The sequence below is a fragment of the Candoia aspera genome, chromosome 2, assembly GCF_035149785.1.
Source record: "Candoia aspera isolate rCanAsp1 chromosome 2, rCanAsp1.hap2, whole genome shotgun sequence".
Lineage (NCBI taxonomy): Eukaryota > Metazoa > Chordata > Lepidosauria > Squamata > Boidae > Candoia > Candoia aspera.
Window position 1 is genome coordinate 147,108,249 of NC_086154.1, and position 13,880 is coordinate 147,122,128.

General features: G+C 38.7%; 1 protein-coding gene across 1 annotated transcript; it reads left to right on the forward strand.

The window, feature by feature from the left end:
* The first annotated feature begins 9,312 nt into the window (after positions 1–9,312).
* Positions 9,313–13,708, forward strand: LOC134492448 (immunoglobulin kappa light chain-like). The gene is made up of 3 exons (XM_063296619.1): positions 9,313–9,394; positions 11,473–11,835; positions 13,259–13,708. Exons 1-3 carry the CDS (start codon positions 9,346–9,348, stop codon positions 13,579–13,581), a joined length of 735 nt encoding a protein of 244 aa, XP_063152689.1. The 5' UTR covers positions 9,313–9,345; the 3' UTR covers positions 13,582–13,708.
* Positions 13,709–13,880: the final 172 nt, after the last annotated feature.

Sequence of the window (13,880 nt, forward strand, 5' to 3'; positions counted from 1 at the left end):
GAGAAAAGCTTCTGAAGGCTACGTATGAAGATGGTGTAAGTGTGTGGATTATGTTCCATTGGAACCTTTCTTCCCCAATGCCAGTAGTTGGGGTGAAAGACAATCTGGATTTAGACACAGCTATATATTTTATCTATCTGTCTATCTATTTATCAAATTTATCACTGCCCATCTCCCCCACAAGGAGGGACTCTGGGTGGTTCACAGTAAAAACACTTGATCATAATATAATATCAATAAAATACAATAATATCAATAACAATAAAATATAGATATGTTAAAATATAATAAAGTCCAGATGGCTAAGGTATTCTCTGTCCACAAGCAAAACAGGGCAATTCTACGGAGCTAATCATCCCCAAGAGGAACTATATATCCCACACTCCAGGTCCTGATCCAACTCTATTTAAACACATAATTGCCACTTATATGGAAGAGATTGTGTCTAATTTAGCTTTCATCACCTTATTTAATAGTCTTACTATGTACCTTAGTCCATCTTAACTCCTAGAATCCCCCCAGTCAACACCCCTAAAAAGCAGTCAAATGGGGAAGATCTTGTGCCAGGGGAAAACAGCCCTATTTCTCTAAGCAGAACCAAGCCAAGCCAAGGATTCATAAGCAGAAAATCCATAGTTGCATGATGTCACATCACAAAATTAGCTGCAAGTGTTACTAACACATGACAAATAATATTCATGCTATCTCTGTGAAGCCATGTGCTGTTTTATTCTGCAAGTAAGTTCGTAACCTGTTAAGTGAGATTAGCACATGATTTTTTAACAAAACTATTTTAGATCTCACATAGGTAGAACAAGCCAAGTGGTGAAATGAGTGATGTGTCTAAAGGAACAAGGAAGATGTTCTTTTTTGCCAGGGTGGCACAGAAAGCAGATTGCCAAGCTCAGGACATGAATAGTTAGAAGAAAACTCTTCTAGGGAAACATCTGGAGGTTCTAGAAACTGGGCTTCTTTTTAGTGATTATCTGAAAAGAAAAACTTCCACTCAAACTCAGAAAGAAATGCAAAAGATACAGTAGTACTCTATTCTACAGAGTCATTTCCTCAACATTTATTTTGCAGTAGAAGTGGGAATACCTCTAGATGACTTACAGCATGGATGACCAGACTGACCGCTTTTTGTTCAGACACAAAGGAATTGTAGGCTCCTACTCACAGCTTTTGAAATTCTCCACCAAATCTCAGTCCAAAAAATTGGATGAACAATTCCTTCAAATTTCTCCAGAGGAAGGAGAAATCCTCTCCCAGAACTCTGGTCAAAAAATAATGGGTGAATGATTCTCCACAGTTCTCCAAATGAGAAGTTCTCCAACCATTTTTCAGGAGCAGGATTCCCTTTTACCAGTTACTAGTGCTGCTTCTGAAAAAGCCCGGGGGACAGATTTCCCTCATCATGAATTTAACCGAAGCCTGGGAAGCTAAGAAGGCTGCAGACTAATGAAGACAGCTGATTGTGTGATGAAGGGCACATGTCCCTTGTCTACCTCATAACTAAATTAGCAAAAGAAAACATACTGCACCCGTATGAATTTCTCCAAAATTCTGTTTTCCTTTGCAAAAATCTAAAGTAAATGGTATTCTATCAAGTTGAATGAACATTGTTAGAAAAAAAAAGTCAGGAGGATTTCTCTGGCCAGCACTGCTCACAATTACTGCAGCATTTGGGGACCACATGCCGGAGGGATAGAAGAGAAGAGAGGCTGAAGTGGATGAGTAGAAATATAGAAATCTAACCTTAAACCCTAGCACAGAAGGACATGAAGACAGCAAGTAATCATCGAAATCTCATTCCAGAAACTAGCATACCATCAGTCACAATGTTTTTAGCTGATATTTCATGAATGTAGTCCCAATATTTTAATTATAGAATACTAGGATGCTAGATCTCAATATCATGAGAAAAACATGCTAACTACATGTAGAAAGGAAGTCCAGGTTGTCTGTTGACTGGGAGTCTAATATGGAGAAGAAATCCTCCTAGCTTGGCAGTAAAGAATATGTGGTCCCACTTTCAGATTTGTCTGGACACAAAAGGGAATCTTTTAATTTAGTCAGTACAGTATCCCTACATTCTTGGGTTTCTCTTTTTTAAGGTTAAAATCTTGACATTTTGGTTTAAAATGTTGACATTTATAGCGATGAGCAAAGGGGGAACTGAGGAAAAGTATTGAATAATCAACCAATTTGTACAAAAATCTCAAAAAAGTGTCCCTCTCAAGTCCCGGTGAGCATCAAAGCATTAGGGTCCATGTAAACTAGCTATAATAATTTGCTCTTTCAGTAACTCAAAGTACTTTAACATCATGTTTACTTGGGCCAACCTGGATTAGCAAAGGGTGGTTATTATCAGTTTGTTTATCTCCACACTCCACTAACTAATGTAAATCATGCCTAGTGAACCATGGTGCCGTCAGTTGACATTTAAATTTGAAGCTGAGGCAATCGCTCTGATGTGAACAGTTCATGGCTAATGTGTTAACTCTTGTTTTATTTCTCCAGAAGAGTTGGGCCAACAATCTGGGAAACATATTCTTGCTTTACTCATGTCAGCAGAACCAACAGCAGCCTCCTTCTTCTCTAGGGGTTCTTCTTGGCAAGCTGCTGCTCATATTTTGTCTTATTCTTTCCTGTATGGAAACTGTATAGGACAATTCTTGAAAATGTTGCCGTTACAGCCCATGTTTTAAGTTCTTCGGGGTTCCCTCCTGTTTGCTTTGGATTGCTAGCAATTCAGTATCTAACTGCATGGTGGTGGCAAGAAGGAGAAGACGTTTGGCTTGGACTGGAGGCTGAGTTCATCCCCCACTTTCTGGCCCATCTCACTTTTGCATCGGGGTGCATTTTTAAGTCCATCCTAACCCATTTCTGCAGCTTTCTTTTGTGGAAGCAAGAGAAGTACAAATAGCCCATATTTTTGTTTAATCCACAAAAATCCCAGTACCAATTTGAACACATATTCTGAATGTATTTTCTTCATATACAGCATATATATAGCTGGCAACAAGTAATATTCAGACTGAATGGCAACAGAATAATAGCTTAAACATTATTTGCTGGAGTGCAAAAATTTCTTTAAAATATCCCTAACCATTCATTCTAGTGACTTAAAATTGCCATAGTGGAGAATCTACGTGGCTCAGGGTTTAATTGTTGAGTTCTTGGTGTTCTTTGAGCTTGTGATTTTTCCTGCAGACATTTCATTACCAGGCTACGTAACATTATCAGTGCATGGGAGAGCGGAGTTTGCTAGCTGTTGATCTGTGGTAGCTTGTCTTACCAGCTTTGGGGTATTGTTTCTTTCTTGATTGATCTTTTGGATTCTTTGTTCTTTGATTGTTCTTACTTATCCTGCTGGTTCCTTGCTTATCTGAGTGTTGATTAATAGATGTGATAAGGAAGGGTCTGTTTGCCACTTTCCTTGATCTTTGGTTGCTTCCTTTCATGAACGGTTTGTAGATGGAGCTTATCTCAATGTGTCTTTGATGGCTGATTCATCAGAGTGGTGGGCATCTAGGAATTCTCTTGCATTTTTGGATCTAAGACGTCTACAGTTTCCCAACTGACATTGTGGTTGAAGGTGTGTTGTGAGATTAAGGAGTTTTCATCCAGTCTTCTTGATTTAAAATTACATTAGGGAATTAACAATAAAGCACCACAGTATTATTCTCACATTACTGTACTTAGGTTTGTCTCACCCTGTTTCTTATGAAGCACCAACTTCCCACAAGGGCATCCTTTTTTTTTAGTCATTTCTTAATTGAATCCCATAGTGAATGAATAGCTAACAAGTAACCCACTAGCTATTGGCCCTGAGCACTCTGAATCAAAAAATCTATTTGGATTGTGCTGTTTCCTTTTTTCAATGTGCAGCAAGTAAACTTAAATTGAAAAAATAATCTGTTCTGCAACTTTCTGCAAAACCCACAGGTAGAGTTAGATAACAATCCCTCACTGAGAGCTGAGAATGCAAGTGAAAAATGTTTGATTTGGCTTATTTAAATGTGAGACTGGGATGGCAAAATAAGCAAGTTAAGTAAATGGCCTAATAACATGGAGAACAACTAAAGAAGTGCTAATATAATATAATATAGTAATATACTATACTATACTATACTATACTATACTATACTATACTATACTATACTATACTATAATATAAGCCTGACAAGGCAAAAGTGAACACATCATTTACTAGTGCATGTAAACTTATTAATGTACACCTAATATATTAAGTCTAAAAATGACACGAGGCATTAGATTTTTAAACACGGTTTCTATTTCACAAGATAGATGTGGCTATAGAAATCAAATCTAATCTAATCTAATCTAATCTAAATAAATAAATGGTATTCAGCACATTTCTGTACAGAATTTTTCTTCCATAAGGGAAACAAAAGTTTGCATTATCTTTTTAATGTAACATTTCCACACCAGATAAAACTCGGGTGAGATTTAAACCTATATTCCCCAGTTTTATTCATTAAGTCATTGGTCACTTCACTTTTTTTTTTTTAAATCTTTAAATAAACCTTTAGAGCTGTTTATAAAAGGTTTTGAAATTTATTGCACCAGGTTAAATAGATGATTTCATTAAGGCTACTGTTATTTGTATTGATACAGTCTTCCATTCAAAAATTAAGTGAACAAATATTCTGCTTCAAGAGTTTACTATTACTCCTACTGGTAATTATGCTCTGGTGAGGCATGATGTAAAAATCAGCATTATACATTATCTTATGAAGCCTTGGAGTCCATCCTTTAGTGCAATACAGCTGATTTAGTAGTGAAAAGGACTGCAACCTACCGCGTTTTGATGGATTTATAAAGATGCTGCTGAACTGAAGTGGATGAATCTCTGGGTTCTCTTTCATATTCTCTCTTTCCCTCTAGTTTCATATTCTTCCATTACCTTCCCTCACAAGCAGTGATGAATGGAGGGTTGGGGGATGGGTGAAGAGTGGACATAATGCAGGGGAGCAGATTAGAAAGGCATATCCGTCAAGTCAGAGGCAGATTTCAAGATGCGGGTCGGTTTTTGGGACATAATCTGATCTGAAACCCTAGCTGAATGGGAATTCTACAGTATACATTCCAATGGATTAGACGCTAGAATACTTGGAGACCTAGCCCCATATTTAATGATTGGAAACTATTTCATACATTTCTGTTGGCTTCCCCACTGTTTTTGGAAGCCTTCTGGACACGCTCTGGAGCGCGCTAGTGGTTTGCGGTTAGGTATTTTTAAGCCTTTTAAGAAAACAAGTTGAGAAAAACAGTGACCAGGTGTATAAGAATCATCCATCCATGGCCTATAATTAACTCAGATGTATTCCATATTGATCTCAATTCATTTGACTAACGGAACCGAAAGGCAGCTGAACCTGCAAGACTAGGCCTCTTTGTCCATTCAGGTTGTTCATTGCTTCACCAATCAGGTGCTGACGTGTCAGTTGTTAGGAATTCACATATCTGTTGATACCTAGGTCCTCAGAGATCCCACCATAGTTCTGCTATGACTGCTATGAATGATCACGGGCCCCCATTTTATGAAATATTGCTCATATTGCTGTCATTATCTCTAGTTTTGGAGTTCGCATATTCATCATGGCATTCTGAAAGTCCTCATGTTCATTTCTTAGCACTTTTTCAACTACTTTTCAAGCTAGTACCATGAAGCCAAAATGTTTCAGTCAACTCAAACATAACTCTGCAATAAGATGGATAAAGCATTAGCTCCTGCTTTATATATGGATCTCACATTCCATATACTGTACAGTACGTTACCTCCTTTATGCTTCCTATGGAGTTTTACCTTTAGAAGAATCACAGACATCTGTTGCCAAACATGACAGACATATGCTATATGGAATTTTCTATCTTCTGTATGATACTGGCAGTATGATTTCAAATAAATATAATTATATTGCACGTTAGATAAGAGTTTTTCAATCAGCTCGTCAATAGATACAGTACTTTTTAAAGCTTTGTCTCATCAAAGTCTTTGCAAATTCTGTTTTTTTTTAGCCTCATTATGCATGAATTATTTTCCTATCTATAAAAGTATCTAGTGAAAACCCCTTTTTGATGAAACTTTATTTGACTGGCTGGTCCTCAGAGAAATTATGAGAATGACAGCTACCTACTTCTTTCTTGTCCCATAAAATCACAAAAATCAGCTTTCAAGATACAAATTATACACATATAACCTTGTATAAAATTATCAGTTCAAGATAACAATGATAAACAAATAAATCTTGAGCAATAAATCTTTTGCTGACAACGCAATATTTGATTAATTCACATGGACCAAATATAATTCAAGAGTTGAGCAGCATCTAAACAGTCTAAAGTAATCTTATCAGTAAAAAAATTTGAATTCATCTGGTATTTCCAAAGATATGGTGGTTTCTCATTCATCAATTTATGATCAACACCTCTAGCCAGGATAATAATGCTCCCAAAAACCAGAGGATAATATGCTTTAACCTAAGATATTTCAACTTAAAACAAATTTTGGTTATAATACATAATGAACCTCCAACAAATAAGACTAGAAATGTCTGCCTTTAGATCAGATTGAAGGTGGTAATTCACATATTCAGGACTTTTCCAGCCATACATGAAGCACGGTAGAAAAGATAACTTAAGGAGGCCAGTATCGTATTCCTTTGCTCTGGGACTGTAAAAGTCAACCTCCTGTTTCCAAGCTTCCATGATGGGTATATGACTGTAGAATGAGTTTATTCTCCTTCTCAAGTGGCCTGGGCCGACTACAAGGGCTTGCATCCTTTGAGCCTAAGGATAGAGGAGCAAGCTACAATCAGCTTGTCTCCTCAAGGCTCTCCACAACTCTCTGATGGTTTTGGGACTAAAGGAAGGAAGAGGAGTAACCCCTAACTCACTATATGGGCATGGATTGGCCAACCATTAGGAAAAGTAAAGTAGCTGTGAATAACACAGGGTGACGATACAATAAAAGCCACCAGCTGCTTTCTACTCAGCATCTCAGTTGCTCCTTGCAGGTACTGCCAGATCTCATTCTTATGTTCCTATGTTACTCCTCCTGTACAAAAGCTAAAATGGAGATAAATGGTTCAGAAGAAGGTAGATAGACAGAAAATATATCAAGATTTACTGAAAGGCTTCTGAATAATATGCAAGGATTCCTGACAGCAAAAACAAAAGATTTCCCTGCTATCTGAAATTATAGGCCACTGAAATGAAGTAATCGGGGAGAAGGCAATCTCACAGTCTGTAGTGAAAAATAAAAGAAGGTAAACATTGCATTGCTTGATGGTATGTAATTTAATTGACACTCTGTGAAAACTTCTCAAGCTCATTTATCAGAATAATAAATGGTTTCAACACAAGATCTTTTTCAGTAATGCATAGTCATCTTCCTGGTAGTTTCGAAGTGTACAAATATAGCATGTCCTTGATAGCTATCAATTTGCCATATTGGTTAGATCTTCCACATATACTGTAATACAAATAATAGATTTTTACAAACTTTAATTAGATCAAATGTTCTTCATTAGATTAAAAACTTAGACCGTTGTAACATTCAACCATTATCAACAAATGATGATGCAATTCTTAAAATTTTAGCAGCAACAAGGCACTAAAGTATATATTTTTATCTTTGAATCTAGTTGGTGGTCACAATAACCTAATGAAAACAACAACAAAGATTTTGCAAGCCTGAAAAATGTATATTCCTGGTTTAGATTATCTGAGGTGCCTAAATGAAGGGAAGAGAAGGGATTAAAGAGGGATTTGCTTTTGTTTTATTTACCTCTAGTGGAAATCACACATACAGGAAGACATACACACAGATACACCGCTCTTCCCAAGTGCAAAATGGTCTACTTCGAGTAGAGTCTGCCTGCCCAATACATGCTCCCAGAAAGGACATGCTGCCAGTCTAGGCTGCGGCTCTTCCTCCTGTCTCCCGAGGTCATTCCCACAGACCATTACAACTCCCCACTCACTGAGAGATATGACAGGAGGAGCAGCGTCTGCAGACAGGGAACACAATCTGCTAGATAGCTGGCATAGCAACACATTCCAGGCCATACCCGTTTGTATGCACATACAAAAGGGGTGGAACTCGGATTTTGACACCCTGTCTGCCATTTTGCCCATTTTTAACCCACTGTGAATGCCCCTGGATAGGAGGAAGGGCCCTGGAAGTAAGAAGTTTCTGTTAGGCTCCCTTCCTTTGGAAAGCTGGTCCCTGAAAGTCAGGTTGGCTATATTCCCCAAAATATTTTGAAAAGTGGTTAAAAACTTCTTTTTCATAGAACTGTCAGGGCCCGAAGAGTGGTATGCTTAACTATAACGATGATTTTCTTGTATTTTGAGAGAAGGGTGCTGTGCAGAAAAGGAATTTAACCAATATTTAGGCATATTTTGTTAGTTGCTGATTTTTTTGTGCATTTGTAGAATATTTTTGTTTATTGGTTAGACTCTGTATGCTGCTCGGAATTGTTAGACTGAGCTGAGATAGAAGTCTCAGTAATAAAATGTATCCTCTTTTAAAATTATTTACTGATTAGAGTTATAGAGCCTCCCATATTTTAACATGGGATAGAAATCAAATTCAGAGATGGGACTTTAAAAAAGACATCAGAACATTCAGTATTTAGAATACAAACAATACTGGGAAAAATAATTATTATATGTAGTTATACAGATTTCTGCATAACAAGATAAATGCTAGAGGATACCATATTGGGAAGGCTAATTCAACATTTCCAGTAGAGACCAGCTAGATTGCCCTCAGAAGATCATAAGAATGGATGGAGTATAATTGATTAGGTAGAATACTAACTAACAAAATTTCTGAGACTTTTTAATTATGGAGAATCTAACAATTAGGAACAACAATGATATTTTTACTTTTTTAGTCTGTAAATCTGCTTTAGATTAAGGACTTATTTATATATGGTTGTTCTTTCTACTTTGGATGCAAAGAATATGAGAATTTTTTTTTAATGGAATAAAACGAATTGTTAGGATTATGTCAAGTTATCCTAAGTCAGTGGAGCCACACTGTTTTGGAAGAAACAGAACATGTATACATTCATAAAAAATGTTGAAGAAATCCCCCATGGAAATCCCCCAGTAGAGTTATAATCAGCTTTATGCTGTGTTGCCTCAAGCTCATCACGAAGCCATATTGCCTGAAAGTCAGGAAAGAAGCTGGCTTGTAAGCAAATGCTTGCAAATGAGTTTGAGACCCATAAAACACCATGTGTCTGATGTGTGTCCTCTACAGTGAAGATTGGCTTTGCTCCAGAGCCCCTCCCTGAGCAGAGAAGGATGAGCGCTAAGATCTTGCTGTGCCTCTCACTGGCTTTCTCCATCCAGGGTGAGTATATGTGCCATCTACAAGGCTCAAGGACTTGCAATGAGAAAGGGGGAATGTTGTACTTGTGCTGGGACAGAGAGTAAGCATGATGGACTAGCAAAATCTAGACATCTCTAGTCTTTCCTGGGAATACAATTAATGAACACAGCAGAGATATGAGGGAATGTAAATGTTGGTGCACATCCAGGAAACTGAAGGATAAAACAAATATATCTTTCTATTTATGGATAGATAGAATATTTCCATGTTTTTCACGAGCATGGAATAGGCAGGAATGTCAATGGCAACTAGACAGAAACAATTATTGTCATTTATTTTATTTATTTGTCAAATTTATCACCGCCCATCTCCCCCTCAATGAGAGTCATACTAGTCCCATAAATAAATAATGCTCAAAGTGCCATCTGATGGTCTGTGGGACAGCATCTCAGGAGCCACAGAATATGTCAGATTCTCCCCTCTGAAGGAAGACCTCCAATTTTTCCTCCTCAAATTGAAAAGAAGGAAATTCAAACTGGATTCCTTCTCTCTCCTTTCTGGTGGCTTCCAAGATATCATGTCTCTTTCTAATGTCAAGACATCACCACTTTGAAACATCTGCCAAGTTGGTGCAGTGGTGGTGGATAAGGCTAAGGATTGCAAGCCCTCTACCCCTTTGTTACATATCCAAATGCCAACTTTGAGATATGCTGTAAATTGTTTATTTCTCACCGAGTTGTGTGGGTTTTTTTTTTTAATAAACTAAACTAGAACAGAAAACATTGTTCCTCCCTACTTCCACCTTTCCACTCATTCAGTCTCCTTCAAGTTGCACTTGCCTTCTGTATGGACAAATCTATAGTTTTCTTTGTCACAAAATGGGAATTCTAAGAGGTTTAGTTTAACTTCTCAGCCTAGCTTACAGCTCTGGGATTTCCTGTTGTCTCTGCTAATTAGTTCCTATTCTTATAGAGTATTTTGGTTCAACTAAAGTTGGCTAGATACTGCCAGCAAGCTAGGATCTGGCCATTCTTTAGCCAATACTGAACTAGCTGCATGGGAAGTTTCCTAGCAGCTATATTCTTGGTTCTATTACCACACAATAGTTTGGATACACAGATACTGAAGTGGGACTGTGGCATGTTAAAGTTATGACCTTTTAAATGTATTAACTGGCTGGATAAAAGCTGACAATGCTGTGATGATACCTTTTGTGATACACCCACAGAATTACTGTTTTGTTATCTTCTCTGGGACATCCATACATAAGCACGCTTGGGACAAATTCTCACTGAAACATCTAAGTAGGCACACATAAGTTTAACATGTAATTCTGCCAACGATTCTGTGCTTCTGCGAAGTCTTTCAGAGCATGACTGTCATTGCTGAAAAGCAAGATGCTACATAATGTTCTAAACAACATTTCCCTATAAAATGTCTTAATAATTTTATTGCAATGCATTTCTCTTTCTTTTGATCATCCTAACACAGTGTGCAAAGTAGCAAAATAGACTGTTCTTTTTTTTCCAAAGGCACAGCTTCACATTACCACCAGTCAAAAGGCCATAGAGTAAAGCATCACACTTGTGAATCTTGAAAGTCCCTTTCAAAAACATGAGCTTTGATCAATTTTGCAGATTGACGGGTCTCTGAAAACTTTTCTTCCAGAGCTTTTGGGCCATGATGGAAAAGCTGCAGTTGCAGAATGTACTTAACATGGTTATGAATTCACCTGTTGTGGGGGGGAGGAAGGGGTGTCAGTGTGTTGCAGAGTATATTAAACCCTGAGCTAATGCAATGATCAAGATTTGGACAACTAAGTAGCCAAAGTTAAAACAAACCAAGCTTAGGATGTTCTGCAAAATGGAGCTGCTCTGTCTTCAACTAATTTGGTTGAGTGTGTTGCCCAAACTGAATAAAAATGCTTTGCTTATGGGCACAACCAATTTTCCTTCTGTGGAACTTGGAACAGGATCCTCCATACTGATCTCAGTGAGCAGGACTGAGCAGAATCTTGCAAAAGAAGAATGAATCTTGGTCTTTCCAAACTTCAGCTCTAATGGCAGGGTAAATCTCTGCTACTCTTCTTCCTTCTTCAGGTGGAGGCATGCAGCCTGTGCCTGTGCAGCCTCCTCAGGCCTCATATACTGAGGGGTCAACTGCTGTCCTGCAGTGCCCTCTGCAGAGTGGAAAGATCCAGGACTACCACGTCTTCTGGTTCCAACAAAAGCCAAGCAAAAGCCCAGTCTTTATCCTGAAGCATAACATCAATGGGCAGATAGAACGATCCCCTTCATTTGATGCACGTTTTGTGCCCATCCGGGATACCCACACCAATGCCTACGTCTTGCAGATCCAGAGGGTGCAAACAGATGAAAGTGCCACCTACTTCTGTTTGGCAGAGGGAAATTATTTCCAGACAGCTGTCTCAGGGAGTGGAACACGGCTCAGCATTACAGGAGGTAAGCAGGAATATTGTATAACAGATGGAAGTCACTTCAGATTACCAAAGGCACTTTCTTTCTCTCGGTCTTTACAAGGAAGGAAGGAAGGCAGGAGGGAGGGAATAAATGCTGCTAGGATACCTGAACAGGAAAAAAAAGTGGTAAGAAACTGCCCTCCCTCCCCAAACCTCTGAGCTGAACATCCTGAAGCAGTCTCAATGCTGAAGTAAAAGAATTTAGTGCTTTGCATCTACAGATGATGAGAACAGTCTGTAGAGCTGCATTTAAAATGTTCTGGAAACCTGGGCTGTACTAAGGCTTTATTGACTAGCAAAAAGGGTTTGTTCTTGTTCTGAGAGAAGAACAGCCTTTGGCCAAGCTTCCTGAGAACTCTAGGTGCAACTGAACCAAATAACTGGAGGCTGCCAGCCTGGGGAAAGCTGTACTTACAGGGGACCAAAAGTTAATTTTGATATTGCTTGTTGCTGCTCAGTGGTCGCTGGGCTATATAGTATCAGATTAGGCTGTATGTGCACAACAGTTCTGTTCCCACAACACATATATCCTAGTCAGCTATTAACCTAGTTAAATCTCCTTAGCACTGATTCTGACAGCACCCAATCCTGACCTATTAAATGAGTGAAAAAAAAAATGGAGAACAGAGTAGAGCTGGATTAGACCTGGATGGCAAAAGTCTTTACTACCGTCTAATATTCATCTGGATTTTTGCAGCCAGATCTGGTAGACCAAGAATAGAATGTCCATCCAAGTTCTCTAAGAATTGATATCCCATAAGCCCTTGCACCGAAAAGGTACTGGCAAGGTTACATGACATCATTAGTCTGGTTCCAACTGGTCAGGAAGAGAGCAATAGGCATAGTTTGCCCGTTGCAGCTAACTGGTGTCTGAGATGCATATTCTGTGTCACTAAGCTTCATCAGTGAGTTTGTTTGTTTGTTAAATTTATCCACCACCCAATCTCAGGCAACGATGACTCTAATAAAAAGGCTTACAGTACTTTTTCGGACTCTCTTTTTAATGGAGGACCAGATAAGCAAATAGGACCATTGATAGGGTTTTGATGTTCCCACCATACAATCAACTGGATCTGTCTGGGGTTAAACATCCTTTTTTGTGTTCTCACAACACATTAACCTCTAATAAATAGCAAGGATCATCTATAGAAGAAATGGAAAGAGAAGGGCCAGGTTCACTTGGACAGCATCTAAAGATCAGTTGCTATCTCTGAATGACAGACTTCAGATTATACAATTCACGGCTTTACAGAATTCATTTACATTAATCAGCCAGTCCAGCAAACTTTTTGGCTGGACCTCCAAAACCAGGTGTCAATACTAAATTGTGGGAATGTGGTTCTGAATCAACAATATTGTGGCTGTTTGGGAGAATGGCAAGACTCAATCATTCTTGTTTTCCTCAGGAAAATCAGCAAAAGCACCATCTTCGGTCATCTTGTTGTCTGACGTTTCCCAAATATCAGAATCTCCCAATGTCCACGCCTTATGCATAGTTGAGGAATTCTACCCAGGCTTACTAGAGATTAAGTGGAGTGCAGCTGGGAAGGATATAACTGAGGGAGTGACCTCTGGACAAGTGACCTTGAATGACAATGGGACCTACACCACCACCAGCATCCTGAATATATCCCGTCGCTCCTTTCACTCTGGCATCCCTATCCGGTGCTCTGTGAGTCATGACTCTTCTGGGGCCAAGACTGAACAGATCCTGGGACAGTGCATGTAGAAGTAAATGGTTTCAACACCTTCCTTCTTCCTGTGCTGCCACTTCTGTTCCCCCTCAAGGCTCTCAGCAGAGTATGACCTGCTCCACGCTTTTGTTTCACCCTCAGTAAAGCTACTTTCACTCCTTATTGTTGTCTGATTATTATTATTATTTTGGATGGGCATGGGCATGAGCATGGAAGGAAGTTGGGCAATTTCTTGTTATTTGAATGGGGCTTTGTTAGTAGCTGCTTTGTAACGACCAGAACGCTCAAGCATTCACCCAATGACGGTCTAGAGCCTTTTACTCATTTAACTGTT

Bases quoted from the DNA above. Each gene is read 5' to 3' on its own strand.
- LOC134492448 (XM_063296619.1), top strand. From the start codon at position 9,346: ATGAGCGCTAAGATCTTGCTGTGCCTCTCACTGGCTTTCTCCATCCAG. The intron at 9,395-11,472 runs GTGAGTATATGT...TTCCTTCTTCAG, and splicing joins ACTGGCTTTCTCCATCCAGG to GTGGAGGCATGCAGCCTGTG. The intron at 11,836-13,258 runs GTAAGCAGGAAT...TGTTTTCCTCAG, and splicing joins ACGGCTCAGCATTACAGGAG to GAAAATCAGCAAAAGCACCA.